Here is a 19,261-nt window from a genome sequence, read left to right on the forward strand (position 1 = left end):
CCATGTGTCATCAAGTTGCTCTGTGTGAGCAAATTGTTCACAAATGCAACATAAACAACTGCAATAATGAAGCCACATGATAGATTCCCCACAACTATTGTTTTATGAATGACATAAAACAATACTGAATAAGGCAACATTATGCTGTGCCTAACACGAACCGGCTGCCGTTGTTTTGTTTTGTTTTTGTATCTCTTTCTATTGTCTGTTTCCCATTTGTTCCATTTTCTCACTGAATAATGAACAAAACAGAAACATCAAAAAGATCCTCTTCATTACAGGCAGAATAAATAACACTGGCGTTGGACTCCTTTGTACTGATTACAGAGTAATTATACTGTATGAAGGTGCAACAATAGTAAGTCATTCTGTCCAGTAAGCTTTGATTTGGTGATTTGATACTTAATAACATCTAAAATATGCTAAATTTGAAACCCAGAGCATCGATGTGACATTAGCAGCAAACACTTGTGTTCTGAAATGATGAAGTGCAGTGATTTCTACCTGGGCAGGAAATTAAGTTGCTCTCCCTCTTGCTAATTGCTGAGGCCCTGAGCTGAGCTCATACAGGCGGTTGATAACGGCGTACCGACCCACGGTGTCGTAGTGCAAACGTTTACCCTCTCAGGTTAACAACCTTTAACTCTTTCAGCACTGTTGCCATTGTTTGCATTGTTGCTGCTGTCAGCTCATAAGCTTCTGGCCCCTGTTTCAGCTGTTTCTGAGCGCCGTGTGGAGGCAATCTCTCATTCATAGATGTGCTCTGAATCTGGAATTTATCATCTTTAACTAAATATCAACCTGTTTATGAGAGAGCTATTTGAGCTGCAAACCAGTAAAACAATGCTTTCGGGATCCACAAGATATGAAATATCAAACTATCTCTAGCCCTCTCCTGTCTTTCAACATCACATCCCCAGTAATACTGTAATACATATTTAATACATATTTAACGATACATGTAGAACAAAATGAATTTCCTGGAATCCAACCAATTTCAACCAATAATATGATGACATGCATCCATCGCTCAATCTGCGACTTCTGCTCTGCACAGGAGAAGGTCGTGACCATTAAATGACATTCCTCCCAACATTATGGACACATCTGACCTTACTGGCTGAAATACAGTTGATCCATATACATGCGTGTTCATTTCCCTGATCCATGTCTGCCTCCCCTTCCCCGTCCTGCCCTCTTACCTTGCCAGCTGTCGTTGCAGACGCAGAGCTTCTCTCCAGTCAGGTCACAGTAGCCGTGACCCGGGCTGCCACAGTTATCCTTGCAGTACGGGATGTCGCAGGCTTCTCCTTTCCAGTACTCCTCACACTCACAGTACACGCGACCCGAGACGGAGTTTGCTGTGCTGCATCTGCCGTGGCCCGAGCAGTTGTTGGGACAAGAGTTTATCCTGGGGGGGCACAGTGAGACAGGAAGTCGACAAAGCTCTTCAAGGTTACACAGACCAGAGAATACTCGACTGTGACGGTCGGATTTCTTTAGATAAGCACAGCTTTGAGATGGAGATGCAGTGATAGCTGGCAACTAGTTTAAGCAACTATAATGATATGATTTGTCCTGCTTAACATGAATATATAGTAGCATTATAGTGGCAATATAAAGTTTCCTGAAAAGAAATATGTATTTAGCTTCCAACAATAATTTAATTTTCACAGTACAACTGTAGGTCACTGCAAGTCAAAGACTAGCTGATGGAAGAAAGTGGAACATCTAACCGCTTAAGAGTTGTTTCACAGGCGTTTGGTGGAGACCAAACCAAAGTTAAAAGGAGTGTGACTGTGATTTTGGATGTAAAAATAAACAATGTTAATATCCCAAAATAATGGATTCAGGTGTCCTGACTTTGGACATTTCTCATCTGAGAGGGTTTTATTACACTTACACCATGGTCTCATATATTTGTGGTCAGTTTTACCTACAGTTAGATTGATTAGACCAATGAGAGTTGACCAGCCTTGAGACGCGCAGCAGCAGTATTATGATAAAGATTTTGCATTGATAGTCCTTATTCCTAATTAATTAATAAAAGGGAGTGAAGAAAGACAGGACCCACTCGAGCCGTGATATAATATTGACATCAGAACACAAAAAGCACAAAAAGCAGTAGTTCTGTAAGCACTGGACACGGTTGTTTCTTTTCTCAAGTTTTTGAAGACATCATCTTCTTGTACCTACTGAGTCTGAATGCACTTATTGTAAGTGGCTTTGGACAAAAGCGCCTGCCAATAAAATGTAATGAAAGAAGGAGCCATGGGACACATAAGAGGGATGGTGCAAGACAGATTTAAAAAACAAGAAATTAAGAGGTACTTCAGCTAAAAGGACAAAGAAAAATGCACAAAAGGAGACTCAAAATGAGGGGCCATTATGTATTGTGAAAAAGGTGCCAAAATAGTGGGGAAAAAGATGAAATTACACATAAAAAGCAAAGTGAACAAAAAGCAATGGCACTATTACACTCCAAACATTTACTCACTGATTCTCTGTAATATCAGATGAATACAGATTTGGAAAAAAAAATAGAAAGACTGAAAAAAGGACTCCAGGACCCGAGGTAGAAAATTATCTTTTCATTAATAGAAAGTGTTTGCTGCTGTGACAAGAGGGTTGGCATGACAACCTTAATCTCCTCTGAGTGTGTGCATGTGTGTGTGTGTGTCATTTCAGGTCTCAGCTATAAATATGTTTTAAGGTACATACATGTTTTCTGCAATTCATGATAAGTCATGATGGTATTTTGTGCCGACCAGCCCCATCACACAGTCAGTTGGCACAATGTTAAAATGCTACAATTACAAATAAAAATAAGCAATGAACCAGAACATGTGCACATGTTATTGACTACCTGCTGATTTAGAAAACCAAACACTGATTCCCGAGAAAAATAATCTGTCTTTTTAGATCCTAGTTGTTCCACTTTCATCAGCAGCGAGTGTCGATCAAACAATCATGTCTCAGAATCAGAAATGGGAAGAGAGAGCAGAGAAAGTGAAGGAGGGGTGGTAGACATACGAGTAGGCGATGCTGAAGCCGGTCAGGTTGTAGGCAGCGTCGCTGAAGAAGTGGAGCAGAGCGTAGCCGGACGTCGTCACCACCTCCGGGACGGTCTCGTTACCCCGGGTCTCTGGTACGACCAGACCACTGACAAACACATGGGAAGAGAACGAGGCTGAGAAAGACAAGACAATCCCTCTCAACAAAAAAAAGTAATAATGTTAAAAGCATTTTGAAATGCAGCTGTATTTTATGGTCTCGAAGCACCACTGGAGAGCCGTTAGATTAAAAGGTTTCCATTGGAGCAATCGCAGACCCCACTAAAGCTATGACAGTGATTAGCTTTAAAGTAAAACAACACTGCGCTGCAGAGTCATGCCACATTTCCTTGTTAGATTTTTGATGATGTCTTACAGTAGGGGCTTGGTGGTTTCTTATTTGCTCGGCCTATCTCTTTTAATAAACGCAACGCAAATGACTCTCATCCGAACTGAATTATCAGCAATGTGTGCTGCGTCTGCCCATTGTGGCGTGCTTCTGTGTAGTTTGTTCTATGTCTATCATGTGCTGCTTATACTATTGTAGTTTTAATTCTTTGTTTGTTTGTTTGTTCATCATTGATAGACATGTTGTTGTTTTTTTTTTTTGTCTTTCTTTATGCAATGTTGCTGTATGTTTTCCTGTTGTGTGCATGTACTGTATGCTCTGGTGGGCTCCTGCCTGTATATCTTACACATCTTAATGTGCTGATGCATGCCTCGCTGTATGTGCTTTACGCTTTCGCCCTGCTATATTGCTTTTATTTGTAGTTAATGTGTTTTTTTTATTAACCCTACTTGTAATTTGCTGTTGTTTTACCTGTTAGGGAGCCTATTGTTACATCTGGCCAGGGACTGCAGATGGAAACTAGCCTCTGGCTAAATCTGGCATATTTACAGAAATGTTTATTAATATGCACTGTCCCTGTCAAATAAAAAATAGATAAAAATAAATAAATCTCCTCCCTGCTGTAAAGTCATTTTTCCCCAACACAAGTATGAAGCCATTTATAATAAACAATGTGCGCTTATTTATTGTAGGTCATAATGGCACACAAGTCTGGAGTTTGTATGTAAAAGCCAGATAATCTTGGTTAGAATAGAATTAGCTCCTTCATATCCCAGGAGCCACCGAACCCTCGACAAGAGATAAGCCTCAATTGAGCAGAGTAGAAAGTGGGCGGCTGTTTAATGGTTGTGGCATTGCTGTGTTTTAATGAATTCTTGTCAAATTAAAGTGCCTCCCACATGCTTGTAGATTATCCTTTGGCAGGAAAAAAAAATCGAATACATGCAATAAATCTCAAGAAAGAAGTGGCATCCGGGGCTAATGTGAGTAATTGCAATATTTCCTTTCTATTATCGCTGCATTGTGGCGCTATGGCAATTATGAGGCCCTTTGTTTGCCTATGCATGGAGTCATTTGAGTGCATAAGTGAAAAATAGTTGGAGCTATCGAAGCTGTGCCAAAGGCTACCTGAGTCATTTCCATATTTCACCCCACTCGCCGCTCGCTCCTATTCAGAATGGCAGGCGCTCACCTGAACACCGCAATCAGAGGAGCGTAAATGGAGTCTCCATCATAGATGTACATGTGGTCCCAGCTGCACTCTGTGGCGAAGTGATTAAAGCGCAGCCTGAGTACTGCATTAGGACTGGGAGACAGGGGGAGAGAGGAGACAGAACACACAATAGATGGGCATGCTACAAATACATTTGAATAATATATATGTATTACCCACGCGTTCCACCCTGCATTTACATGTTCACCATTATCCCAACTGTAATCCATTTTTATATTACTTTTTTAGGGTATGCTTGTGTTTTCAATCCCCTCCAATGAATCACCACCTTAACATGGTGGAGGGAAAAGGGGAAACCAAGGTACCCTTCTGAAACCAGACCTGGGAGGAGAGCTTGTCGTCAAGTGTCTGGTGGACGGGCCTTGACACAGCCTGAAAAATTGTCATGAGCTCCTGAGCTTTGACCCCACCTCTCGCAGGGTTAGGCATTGGAGTTGGGTGCAGGTATCTGGCTCAGGTATCTGATCAGGATGCCTCCCTTTAGAGGTCCCAGGTAGACCCAGAACATGCTGGAGGGATTACACTTTATATCTCATCTGGTACGTCTCATGGTTCCCCAGGAATAGATGGAAAACATCGATGGCGAGAGAGCTGGAATACCTTGATAGGCCTGGTGCCCTCGTGACCCAGCCCCGGATACGCAGAAAAAAAGATAACAGTTCCAGAACTCTGACATTAGCTGTTTTTAAGAAACATGTTTATGCCGAAAGCGATTACTGAACCTGCCACCTTATCTAAGTCTCTGTGTCAGAATCCCGTTGGCACATAGAGGATCACTGTTTGCTTTCTTAACTCAAGTCACTTATTTAAGCCCCTAAACATGACGTAGTGTTTCCACACGTTTTGTTACAGTCACTCTGTAAGTGGCTGTGACTGTCAACAACAGGAGAATAAAACATAGAGTTACAAAGCCATCACTGTGTGCATTCAGTTGGAGCAGCACATCTCTGAGCAGTTAATGGGCACAAAGAGACGGAGCATAATAACTGCACACAAAGACAAACTCCGTGTAATTACACAGTCATAAAACTCTCTTTATCTGCAGCCTTTCAGCCAAGTCCAAAGATACAAGATACCAATTACAACTATGTAAGATATGATGATAGAGGAGGAGGAAAACAATGATACTTACTATCCTTCTATTAGCCAAGTGCATTTGGTCTTGTATTTATAGTTTACTGGTCCGTCTGTGAGGGAGCCGGACAGGTCTGTCAACCTGTAGGGAGAGAAGTTTAATCAGTAATATTGAATTTCATACGCTTTAACCAAAGCAAAACGTCAAACGGACCAGTGGTTGTGGTGACCTGCCGCAATCTTAACAGCTGCTTCTCAAAATGCTCTCTTGTGAGCCCCGAAAACAAAGAGATCCAGTCTTCCACCGGGGGGGGGCTCTCCGTCACTCAGATCATGAGACGTCTTGCAGTTGTCACGGGACTTAATGTTGATGATATGCTGCTGTTAGATAGAGTGTGATGCATTCCTACGGGGTGTTAAGAGTGCTCAACACCGTCGATACAACCCATATTTCTCGCTGTTATAGAAACTGGTGACAAGCAGAGGTTTGCTCCGAAAACAGACTCCCGTCATCTGAAAAAGCAGAAAATCAACATGACGCTGACATCGATCAAGATTTTTAAATGGTTTGGATTTCTACTTAGGGAATGGTTGACCACAGGATAAAACATTGAAAATCTATGATCATTAACGTGTTTTGAAAAATCAAGTAAATCACGGCTACGGCTGCTGCTGCTGCTACGCCGGTGCAACAGCTCAACCATACACATCTTTCATATTGAGCAGATTGGAATGATTTTCTGCCCCCTCTCTGGCATATTCAATAATTTCATAGTGTATCAAATACTGATTGCCAGACCTCCTTTAAAGTTGATAGATGATGTTAATTAGACATCTAATTAAACATCCACATACAGGATGGACAGGGAGAGTTTTAGCGCACCTGGACTGCAGTCTCTGCTACACTGTTAAAGCTTGTTTTTAATCCTTACATTTAAACACAACCATTAGTGGTTTTAGGGCAGTTTAGGTTTCTTGCCAAACAAAGCCACCGTTTTCCCCCCTGCTTCCAATATGCTGAGCTAAACCAGCGTTATTCTCCCGGCTCTCCACCCACAAACATGCATGAGATTAATATCGATTTCCTCTGTAACGCTCCACAAAACAGCGGATTAAAGTATTTCCTAAAACGACGAGTGACTTAAATCGTGGTTAACATGTATAGCACGTTGCCCTACATGAAATGTACCTCCTCTACTAGAGGTCTTACCACAGTATCTGCTGCTGTTTGACGATCAGCTGATAGAGATCCAATGTTACAACTGTCTGCCACATCCTGTGCATCCTGCACTCCATTTAAACTACATTCACCTTGCTGCTGCAACATGCAGCTCTCCAGCACGTTCAGAAAGAGAAACAGCCTCGTTCATGCATCACACACACCCACATTTACATTATTTAACTCGGGGTTCTCTTTTAGTTTGGTAAAATAAATAATGTGGCCTCCCCTTTTATCTTCCCTTATGCCGTTTTGGAAATAAATCTATCAAATATGCAAACAGATAAATATTGTATATGTTCTCAGCCAGCAAGGAGTACAACAGGGGCGGCCAAACTATTTGGATTGTGGGCCATATATAGGAAAATGATCACACGCCAAACAGTAAATGCATTGTTTTCAACAAGTTACACCACAAAATCTGTTTTTAGAAACCCCACATGACTGTGTACGAAGTACTGACTGATTTAGTTCCATATTTCATAATGGCAGCGACATCTAGTGTTAAAGGGGAGAAGTGTAATGTGCATACGGTGCAATTTATTAGAAATATGCTCAAGCCTTCATATTTTTTTTTAATTCCCAACGTGGCATGTAAAGGCAGGCATCGGGCCACAGCTGGCACGCAGGCCGCAGTTTGTCTACCCAAGAATTAGTACATTAAGTGTGTCAGAGCCTCGAAAGAACACTGGTGGCACAATAACAATGTTTCTGTGATCAGATGGAACATGACATCTCACTTGAGGTGAGACAGTGGCACTGTCACTGTTGCCATGGCGACCCCAGAATGACATATTCACGTGGCAATTGTAATAATCAGTGTTGGTGCGAGTGTACGTGGGTGCGTCACACCTGTCAATCAAAGTAATCCCATTCCACTCCAATTTCACCAATAGGTGAAAAAATGGAGACACACACACACACACACGCACACACACACACAGGCGATGTGAAGACATCGCAGCATGGTCGGGGTTGGACAGGATGTCTCTGTGTGTGTGTGTGGGGGGGGGGGGGGGGTTGCGTCACTGTGGCCACACTGGCAAGCTGCCAGATCAGACAGGCAGTGAGAAAAAGAGGGAGTGAAACTAATTCTTATTGTGTGTTCTGGGTAAGAAGGCGTGTAATGAGATTTTTTTTTTCAACCAAGCTACAATGTGCTCTGCAGGGTTGAAGCATATGGAATGCCATTTAAGCCAATATTGGACAAATAAATACATAAATAAAATATATGTGACATTATCAAATAAAAGTCCCATGAAATCAACAAATGCGTATTTATATTTGGATTCATTTAAATATTTCAAGATATATTTCATTTGCATGTAGATTTATTTAATATTGGTTTAGATGGCATTCCATAACGGCAAGATGACACCAGGGACAATAAAACACAAATGGAACATAAAATAATAGTGTGAGCTAAATCAGTGAACTCGAGCGTATCGCTACACTCTTCTTGCTGACAAATATATTCGGTATATTTGCAATAGGTAATATAATATATTACATAAATATAAGCCTATAATACTCCAGTGACTATTTTCCTTCTATGTATTTGGAAAAGAAAATGAGGGCAAACACTCAAATTACATATTCTCTCTGCAATGAATGCACATCTGAGTGAGGGTACCTGACATTTGACAGCACTGTCTGACTCTGGTTAAGATAATAAAATAAGTGTATTACCCTTTAAGAATTTGCCTAAAAGGGAACAGAGCAGCCTGTGAGTTGGGACACAAAAACACACGCCAACATCGGCTTCGCCATCATCAGTCAGTGCATGAGATTAGATGTGTGTCGGGCAAAATGTGCTGCTGCTCTGTAATGAGAGAGAAAGTGGAGAGCAAACAGATTGCCGCGCAGCCGGACCCGAGCCACAGTAAATGCTAAAATCCTGCCAATGAAACACACACACACACACACACACACACACACACACACACACACACAGAGAGAGAGATAGAGATAAACACGTATGTACACACTCACTTCAGAAAATAAAAATTATAAAGAATAACATAGACTAGGGCCCTTTTGTTTTGTCTCCTCCTTCCTGCTCTACGCGTCTCGTTATCCTTCCATTTCTCATATCAATCCTTGATGATCACAGTTTGATCCTCGGGCTCTAATCCCAGATTAAAAAGACACATATTCACGTAATGTTGCTGTAATGCCTGACTCAGATGATGATGGTATTGATGACGACGATGAAGCTCTCTAGCTCATCTTTTTGGTTGCTTGCTGCTGATGTTGATGATACATGGATACTATGGAGCTCTGGGATGAAACTCATGAGCTCTTTTGTTGTTTGTCAGCAAACTGAACAATCGTTGCAGATGCACTTCCTTTAACATGATATACCACACTGTTTAATGGAAAAACCAAAGATGGTTTGAAGACTAAAATTGCAATCAATATGCTCATACATTAAGTGCTGAAGTTCTGAAACTGTCTCTGTAGAAGGGGCTTCCTATAAGAGATATGAAAAGCATTGGTAGGGGCCATGCCATTAGTCCAAAACCCCAAGAGTCCAAAGTATATCCCGTTGGACTGTCCATGATCCTAAATGCACACCCTGCTACAAACAGAAGCACGTGGCTCATTATCATACCGAGTGACAGAGTAGGCATGCCCTGCCCTGCCTCTGATTGGCTCACCTGGATTCTCTTACCCTCACCCTAACCAATCTCAAAAGACCTAAATAACCTATGAAGGTCATTAGCAACTGCCAATCAGAGGAAGACCAGGGCAGGTCATGCCTTCACCATGGTAGGAAAAGAATATCGCTGTCATTCTGGATAATAATAAGCCACTTCTGTTTGTTACAGGCAGAGTGTGTATTTTTGGAACAATGGGCTAAAAAACGATTGGCTATTGGTGTTTTGGATTAATCGGAACAACAGGCAGTGCTCCCCGGTTGCTTCATGTATGTCCAACAGCTTCACCTTAATCTGCCAGGGTAGACCATTATGCAGCACCTTATTTTTGACTATTAAAAGTTACAAATATAATGAACAAAAACATGAGTTTCCAACAAGTCCTCGGGCGCATTTAAATCTCTGTCATATTACACCGGATGCTGGGCCGCTGCTATTTATAGTAAACTATAGCTAAGCTAACAGGCTATGGCTACTCTACTAGCTCAACTACCACAAATGTATTATGTAATTATATGTGACAGCCAATGCGAGTCACTCATGTGTGTATTATGTACAATTTATATACAAGGACACTAAAATATGTTTCTGCAATTTATAAATGCTTGAACCAAGTAATTGTATATTACGGGATCCATCCACCCCTCCTCTATTCCCACCTGTCCTCTGCAGAGGGACGGAGCCTGTCACATCTGACACGAGACTGAGAGACAATTACAGAGCTGACACATATGGACCCACACGCAAATTCATTCAAACTGGCAACTAGAGTATTACAAATCCAAGAGGATGGAAACCGACCGGGACATGCAGAACATGAAGAAAGGCTCCAGTCTCCTGGAAAACCCAAAACATTCACTCAAGTCACTCATGTTTTCATTACTTTTTGTATTGTTAATTGAAAATATACATAATTCATCATATTTATTTGAGCAAATGGAAAACAATACGTCCAAAAGAATACTTATTATTATACATTAATGAGTTTATCATCACGGTAATGGGTAAAGTATTGATAGCTATTATTTCCCTCTTGGCCAGTCCTTATAGTTAAAGTTATGGAAGAGAATCCTTGTTGGGGCTCTCCTCACATGGTTCTTGCCTCAGAGAAAAACCCGAAGAGAGCAGCGTGACTATGCAGAGAGGCTCAATCCGTCTGAGAAAACATGCGGAAGGTAGACCCATCCATAGTTAATGAGGAGCTGACTGGAGTGGTCTCCGACAGCCCCAACAACCCGTCACTCCCAACGCCTCCCAGCGTGGAGGAAGACAGGCGGACTCGTGTGCACTTTCTGCCACGAGACCAACGCACGCACACTCGCCGCCAGCTGAGGTTATAAATGATGACAGCAGACAGTCTAGGAGTTCCCAGCAGGGAGCTAAAGTCACATATTTTACAGAGTCCACAGGACCAGAATCAGGCTCCACACACTCAGGCAGAGGAGGAATGCATGGGAGGTTGATGGAGGCACGAAGGCCGAGACGGACGAGGAAGAGGAGACATGGAGGGCAGAGAGATAAAACCGAGACAGGGACGAGGGGATGAGGTATAGAGGAAGAGAGTCCGGCACCCTTTGAAATATTCATCTGCTCCGGGTGAATAATTGATGGCGTACAGAAGACAGATGCAAGAGGGATAGACAGACAAATGGATGGAAGAAGAGCGATAGAGACGGAGAGATAGAGCACCATGTCTTCATATAGTAAAGGTACAAATCTCCTGCTTCTATTATTCTGTCACCACCTTCAGAGGTCAGCCATCGACGCTTCGCCAACACTTATCATGTCGTGGAAAGTCCTTCTTGATTAAAAATATAACACAAAGACAATAAATCAATCCTCATTTAAAGTAAAGTTTACAGAGGATATGTGAGGTTTTCTAGATTGCCAGCAATTACGTGTTTTTTTTTTTAACATATTACCTTTGTAGGTATGTCAAAAACATCAATATGGCTTTGCTTTGCAAGGAAGATGCACAAGGCAACACACATTCATAAAAGTTCTTGGAGAATATAATAAAATAATTATCATATATCATAAAATCTGCTCATGGAGGAGGGAATTCTACAGAACGATGAACAATCAGCGATTTGTCCGGTGGCGCTTTGTTATATATAAAGTTAATACGTAACAGTAGTAGTGGAAGTCGATCTGACTGCAAAGAAGGAATGTTTCGATTAGCATTTTAGCATTAGCACCAGAAGAAGCTTCAAGTTCATCGTGACAGTAAAACAGAACAGGGTACTGGTTGCAGCTTGCAATTAAATACAAAGAGTAAGGACGATACGGGAAGGATGAGGTAACAAAAAGCTGTTTAATGTGTTTACGAATGCACGTTGACAGGACAGCTCATGTTGCAGGTGCTCGTCTTTACAATCCACCGCTGCTACAAATACTTCAACCTGCTCTCCGGTTGCAAACGTAAGCTTTTCATTACATTTTCTTTCATGTCCTTTCAGGCCTCTCAGTTACGTGCCCCTTGATATATTGAAGATGAGGGGCCTTCCTTGGCGAGCTTGGATCTTGGACAACTACAGCTCCAAGGAGCCTTTGTTAAAGGTTTGAGGTTAGCTCAAAAAAAGGATGCCAGACTTAGATTCTATATAGCAAGCTCAGCATATTTTAGATCTAAAGGGGTTTAATGGCAACAGGAAATCAAATTACACCTGTATTAGCTTTTAAGGAGTTCCAGCGGAGAGTCCCCTTAAAGGAAAGAAGAAAATTAAGTTAAACTGAGGTCAGTGTGTCTTACAGGACACATGAGAAAGAAGCCTTGTTGTATTGATTTCCCGTCTCCTCTGCAACAACAAGGCAGACATTCAGCGAGCGGCGGTCCGCGTGGCAGCGTGGCAACGCATCCACGGGAGAGAGACGCATCAAAAACAACCGCAAGCGCTCATACAAAGATGGTCAGTGACAGCACGGAGTCAGCTGAGAGTGACATCACCAACAACAAGACGACGAACGCATGTCACACTCGACTGCCAGGAACTTCCAGCTTAACCCTTGGAGCGACACCGAGGAGGGAGAGTTGTGACTTCACTCCGCAACAATGCCCCTCAAGTAGAAAACAGACGCACGCAGGCCTGATCAAACAATAATCATCAGAATATTTCACACGCTTGAAAGTCCTCCAAGGATAACATCGCTCCCTGACTATATAGTCTCGCACGACCATATTTGGAAAAGCTCAAGTTCTGTGACTCATTCGAATGAACCGTGTAACACACAACACGCTGGAATTCCCTCCCATGCCGGCCCTCTCCTCCTGAAGGCCGTCCCTGAAGAACTGTACTACGTCAAATTATAAAGTTGGTACGTCACCAATCAGCCTCCGCATCCAATACCAAAGAGCCGGACACAAACGGTGTACAAATCAAGGGACTTGTGCTGCACGACTCCGACTTTACTGTAAATCTGTTAAAATACACACCAAGTGGGTGATGAAAGGTTTTGCTTTGTTCAGCTGAGACACAGGCCCCTCCTGTTGAATTGTGAAGTGGGCACTCATTTTAATTCTGTGCATGCCTTAAGTTTTCCTTGAAGTGTGAAGAAAGTGAAACACCCTGCCACATTGGGATTTGAACAGAAGTTCATTTTTCAAAGTGCAGTGCACAGCGGCCCTACCTGAACCCAGCCGATATATCTAATGCAACAGAAATGTGAAGTAAATTATTAGTCATGTTGCCTTCGGTCTTGTTTATCGAGCCAGATTGTGACTAAACTAGTTACGAACAAAGCCACGATGCAGGCCAGTACAATCTGACATCATGTTACATTAGGAAAGCCCTTCATAATGTCAATACAAGTGGTGACTGTTCAGAAATCTCAGGTTCTTTCTGGAGTCTACAGCCAGCGGTGAGTTAAATGCTAACACATCTTAAATTAGCATGTTAGCATGCTGACATCTGCTAATTAGTAAAGCCCAAGTTATGCTTCCGCGTTGAAACAACGCAAGGGGGCTTACGGACCCATTACGTCCTTGTGGACCCCCTTTACGTCCACCGCAAGGGCCTGACGTGCACCTCCCAAAAATCCTATCTTTACAAAAACCAAAGTGCCCTCTACCGGTGTGGCATTGAATTGCATTTCAACACGTAAACCCCACGCAGAACCATCACGGTCTCCAAGCAACTGCGTGGCCATTGCGTGGCCATTGCGTGTTCACTACGCAGAAGCATAACCGAGGCTTAAGGGTGCAACAATCCATCGATATGGATGTCGATTCAATAAACACATCACCAAAGCAAAGTGAAAACATCAATGAATGTCTTGATCTTTAAGATATGCCTTTATTTTGAAATTCCCATGGCATTTCCATCCAAGTGCACCTCCTTCCTGTAGAGCCAAGTAATACACTTGTGGAATATTAATTAAGTGTTTTTTTGTGAGTTGATATAAATGTAAGTTAAATAAGGATATAATCTCTCATATCAATCACAAGCCCCTGAATGGAATTAAAATGATATTGCGGCAGATTCTGTGTTTATATCAGTGATACTAGGTGCTCAAACATAGTCAGAGTTAAAGGAGAATGTCTCCCTGATGTTGACTTTTTAATGTCGACCATAGTACCCGCCCAGATAATTCTTTGTGTCGCTGCTGTTTGCATTCCATCTGATGAAAACGTTGCATTTGTATTCCTGTTGTTTGTCTTGTTTTTTGTGTGTGCAGGAAACAGGCTACAACTGCATTAGGTTTTGCATCCCTGTGTTGCGTGATGACAATAAATGATCGTTGAAACCTTGAACACCACATTGGAATTCCCACCCGGACTCGTAAAACTTCCTCCTTTTTCTTCCCTTGTCACTTTGCTTCCTCCGGCTTCTCTTGTGATCCGTCCTCTGAAGAACTATAATAAGCCCCGTTAATAGTGCCATGTCCCAAATCAGCCTTCACATCCAATATTAAAGAGCAGCTGAACAAGATACAAACTGTGTACAATCCATCCTGCTGCTTGCTCTGACTGCCAATGGAAATCTATTCAATAAAACTAAATAAAACACGCAAAAAGCGATTGATGCTCTGTTCAGCAGAGACGCAGGCCTGTTAAATTGTGAATTAATAAGTAATACGTATTTGCTTGAGGAGCTGTAAATATTAAAGAGGAAGAAAACACCCTGCCACAATGGGATCTTAAGTAAAGCACATTTTCTATGAGGGAACAGAAGCACTAGAGGATGAGCATTTTTCAGCTTCAACGTAGTATCAATGCTGCTTATAAAAGGATAAAAAGACCTGCATTTCTATAGCACTTTTCTAGTCTTTTGTCTGACCACTCAAGGTGCTTTATACTATGTCTACATTCATAAAGATTCTACAGCTGCTCATGTATGCTCAATGATTAATTTGCTATCATTCAGAAAACTGCAGCTTCTGTGATGTGTTTTTTCCCCAGCGTGGCCATATTATATTCCTGTGACCAGTATGCATGATATCCATCCTCACACGATGTCTTGCTTTGACCTTTCTATTCTTGTTCAACACCCTTAAACATATTTGTGTTTTAGTTATATGCATTATTACTTGATAAACAATGTGATTTTAAAAAGAATAGTCTTACTTGTTGAGAAGAAATCCCCTACAGTATAATCTCTACTGTGAACTGATTTTGTCTGTATATGGTTACATATCATCTCATGCCTGGCACACAATGATTAGGACACAGAGGCAGACTGAATTTATAATATGTGCTCAGTGTACTTCTTCAGTTATTACAGATAAACAGATTCTCCAAAATAACCTCTGGGATCTTTATACTGACTCCGTCCTACCGCTGCTTTTTCTTTTCTTTTTTTCTTTTTTTTTACAAGGCTCCAACATACATTATATCACATGCACAAGTGCTGGTATCATCTTGCCACTGGCAGCACATCCAGTTTCCAATTTCCACACCATTTAGGTTTGTATTAGGTTCAAACAGTCGTCTGATAAAACAGGAAGTGATATTATCTGTGACACCTCTTGAACGCCGCGCCAAACTCTCGCAGCGGTTGAAATACACACGAAGATAGCAGCCAGAACTACATAAAGCCGGTGATGGATAACCAGACAACCTAGATATGACGGCTGCATTGTTCACAGCGACACACACACACACACACGCACACACAAGGTGCAAGGGTCCCCGAGCTGGGGCCAATAGTGAAGATTGAGAGATCTGTGTGTGTGTGTGTGTGTGTGTGTGTGTGTGCGTGCGTGCGCGAGCATGCACTTCAAGGGAGAGCAAAAAAAGGAGATGAATGGCCAACAATTGAATAACCTTGACCTTCGCTGCAGATATCCTTTATTAAAAATCAAGAAAAGCCCTTCTACCGGGGATAACGAGAGCAGCGAGTGAGAGTGTGAGAGTGTGTGAGTGTATATGATTGATGTTACTAGGTCTCTATCACCTACAGTATAGTCATGGTCCAATGGCTTTCACACCGGAGCATCATTCATCGCCAGCCCCCCAATATCTCTCTCTCTCTTTGTCGCACGCACGCACACACACACACACACACACACACGCATTTTTCATATGGATCCTGTACCTCAAAAAAGGGTTAAAGCAAAGCTAATAGGAACATGGCAAATTTAAATCGAGCAGAGTCAACTGAGAGAGAGGCGAGTACGTAGAAATAAAGAAAGATGGGGAGAAAAGGAAAAGGAAGAGAGAAAGGAAAGGACAAATAAAAAAATATTTTAAAAAATGATTTAATTTTAAATTAAATGAGCATCCTGCGCTCCTTAAAAAAATCATATACTCATGTAATGAAACTGCATTGTCAATTAAGTTTCGAGGGACTTATTTTCTCACATGTCCAAAAGGGTCAATGCAGGAATTTCACCTAGGAGACCGTAGTTTGTATCCTGTGTGAAACCAAAAGTAAATGCAGAATATTTCAATTTATGTCTTTAACTTAAATAGCAAATCAAACTTACACATTTTAAGCCAAAACATGTTGTTCATATCCCTAATAAATAGGCTTTGTTGTGTTTTGTTCCAATTTAAAAATCTTAGACACGTGTAAAACTGTGACCATAATCAAGGACAAAACACACCCTCAAAACATAATCGCAGGTTAGTCGTATGGAATTATGTAGCAGACAGGAAAGAAAGGGAGACAAGTAAAGACAAAGGAAGAGGAAAGGAAAAGAGAGAATAGGAATGAAAAGAAGGTAAAGAAAAGGAGCATGAGGAAAGCAGAGAAAGGGAAGTAGGTGGAAGGACAGAAAGGAGAGAAGAAAAGAAGGGAAGACATAACACACACACACACACACAGTGGGCTGCATATCGATGGGAACATCCATACACATGAGGTGACTTTGCCTCACCCATCTGCCTCTGTGGGATATGAAAGTCATATTCAAATATCCATTCTCTCATGTTTGAGCAAACAGAGCCACATGTTCCTCTGGTTCCTCAGCGCAGCCTCATCAGTCCTCAGGCTGGAACCTGAGAATACCGGCCTCCCTAATGACTCTCCAACTCCAAAGGTTAATAGACTTGATGAGTCAGTCTATAAAGCGCTGCCCCAAGGTCTATTACCGAAGGAAACCAAAAAAAAAATAAAAAAAATAAAAAATGGAATAGGCAGGGGAAGATTTACTTAGGAGCAGACTTCATTGCTTCTCAGAGATTTTGTACTTAATCATGATCTTTATTTAGCTTAGGTATTGATTTTTGCTGCCTGATTTCAGCAGTCTACCATACTACATCAGGTACTTATATACAGGGAGCACTTGAGCATCTTATTTGTGGCCACACAAGTACCCATACTTGTTATCTTGAATCGCTACCTCCTCCTGGTAAATGCAAGTTTATTTATATAGCACCATCTCTGCAACAAGGTAATTCAAAAGGGCTTTCCAACATCCGAACAGACATCACAAACATATTTTAAAAGGACATTTAAATACAAGTACAATCAACAAGGGGGACAGCAAATAATAACAAGCTGAAATAGAATGAGACAGTGTAAGAAATGAGTGCATTAAATGCCACTGAATGAACTAGACTCATGGTTGTATGCCTCCGCCAACCAGCTATGTAACAGTTTTCATCCGTGTCTGTCAAACATGTAATCACTTTATCACTTTATCCCATTTGTGTGAAATTGTGATGGCAAGTTATGGCCAAGATGTGTTTTGCGAGGCCACTTTGCCTTCAGCCAGAAAATTCCAAATCAGTTCATCATGAATCCAAGTTGGCAAATTTCCCCTTGAATTCCCTCAAGGCGATCCGGAGATATCGCTTTCACAAGAACAGACCGGTCAACCCGAAAACATGAAGCCTGCGCAGAGCCATGAAGAATTAACCGATCCAAAACATAAACACTCCCTGCTGAAATTAACTCAAACATCAGCTGTTTAAGCAAGCGCCTCAAAATGACGTATGCATACATTTGTAGCAATGATGATGGAAGCAGAGGAGGAGCTGAGGGAGGGGGGAAAACCAACCACAGTTTAGCCAGATGAGCTAACACTTTAGTTAGATGTCAAAATAAAAGTGGGTGCACGTATAATGCTGCTAATAATAATGTTCCCAACAGATTGAGTTTCTGGACCCTGTTAGATCTCACCGATCACTTTGACCCCAAGAATCAAAATCTATGAACTCGTACCACTTCCCTAATTTGTCTGTGATACCCGAGTTACATTCGTAAATGTAACAACTTAGATGTGAATCTAATTCTTAAAAGGTATGGTTGACATATCTGCTTCCTTTAATATTTAATTGTAGACATTTTCATTCAGGAACTCTGGTACACGTCCTTTAGATTCAAGATGTGGAAAGTAGGTTCCATTCGGTTGTTTTCAATGTCGGCTCTACTTGACTGGTACAAAGGAAAATGATTAACGATTGTTGTTAGTTGTTATAGTGACCACACACGTCAGTGGGTCGCACCTCACCAGGAAGAGAGCGGACACAGCTCCAGAGATGGATGTCTGCCAGTTGTCCACTAGTTGGCTAGCTTGATAATTCGGCTACTTTAATATTGCGCTTGATAGAGAAAATGAGAAGAACATAGTTGTCACTCATCTGACGACAATGGGCTTTTGGATGAGGCATTAAGTAAATTTGACTCATTTAGTCTGTCTCTCTAAGCTTTGTACCGTTACTACTCCACTGAGCGAACCTCACCATAGCTACTTTCTGTAAGACGGTTAACTTTATATGGAAATAGCCAGAACAATGAATGCCATGGCAGCGGTAGATATTGAAAAGGCTGCCACTCCGATCATCCTGCTACTTTGATGTGAATGTTCTACTCCTGTAGAGTCTGTTCTACTCCTATTCTATTTCGATCTCCGTCCCTCCCTCACAAACAGACCTACAATGAGGAAATGTGAGGGGCTGACTGGTGGGGGGGGGCAGTTAGAATGGAAGAACCCTCTTGGAGAGCGGCGAAACGTCTACAAAACCCTAAAGCAAGTCCAGTTGCCTAAGATAAAGCTGACCTGGATGACTGAGAGCCACAGAAACTTGCTGTCTTGACAAATAACCTGTTTTGCATCATCTGGCTCCCAGCATGGTGGTACAGGGCTTTGAATTGTTACCCTTTTTTAATTCTAATATTATGACTTAAGTTCAGGAACAGAATACTATTCCATCGCTGGCAAATGTGCCTGAATCTTGCTGATAAAAGCCCAATACTATTACAGACATACTATACATTTTACACAGAC

At 41.7% G+C, this 19,261-nt stretch overlaps 1 protein-coding gene across 2 annotated transcripts in view; it reads right to left on the reverse strand.

Moving 5' to 3' along the window:
• Positions 1–19,261, reverse strand: part of atrnl1a (attractin-like 1a) — a 248,380-nt gene that overhangs the window by 211,092 nt on the left and 18,027 nt on the right. For both annotated transcript variants that reach the window (XM_084020523.1, XM_084020524.1), the window contains exons 2-5: positions 5,769–5,852; positions 4,595–4,708; positions 3,034–3,162; positions 1,203–1,411 (exon numbers count right to left, since the gene is read on the reverse strand). In XM_084020523.1, the coding sequence (XP_083876649.1) occupies positions 1,203–1,411; positions 3,034–3,162; positions 4,595–4,708; positions 5,769–5,852 (536 nt within the window). The remainder of the gene's footprint in view (positions 1–1,202; positions 1,412–3,033; positions 3,163–4,594; positions 4,709–5,768; positions 5,853–19,261) is intronic.

The sequence above is a fragment of the Eutrigla gurnardus genome (genome assembly GCF_963514095.1).
Source record: "Eutrigla gurnardus genome assembly, chromosome: 11".
Lineage (NCBI taxonomy): Eukaryota > Metazoa > Chordata > Actinopteri > Perciformes > Triglidae > Eutrigla > Eutrigla gurnardus.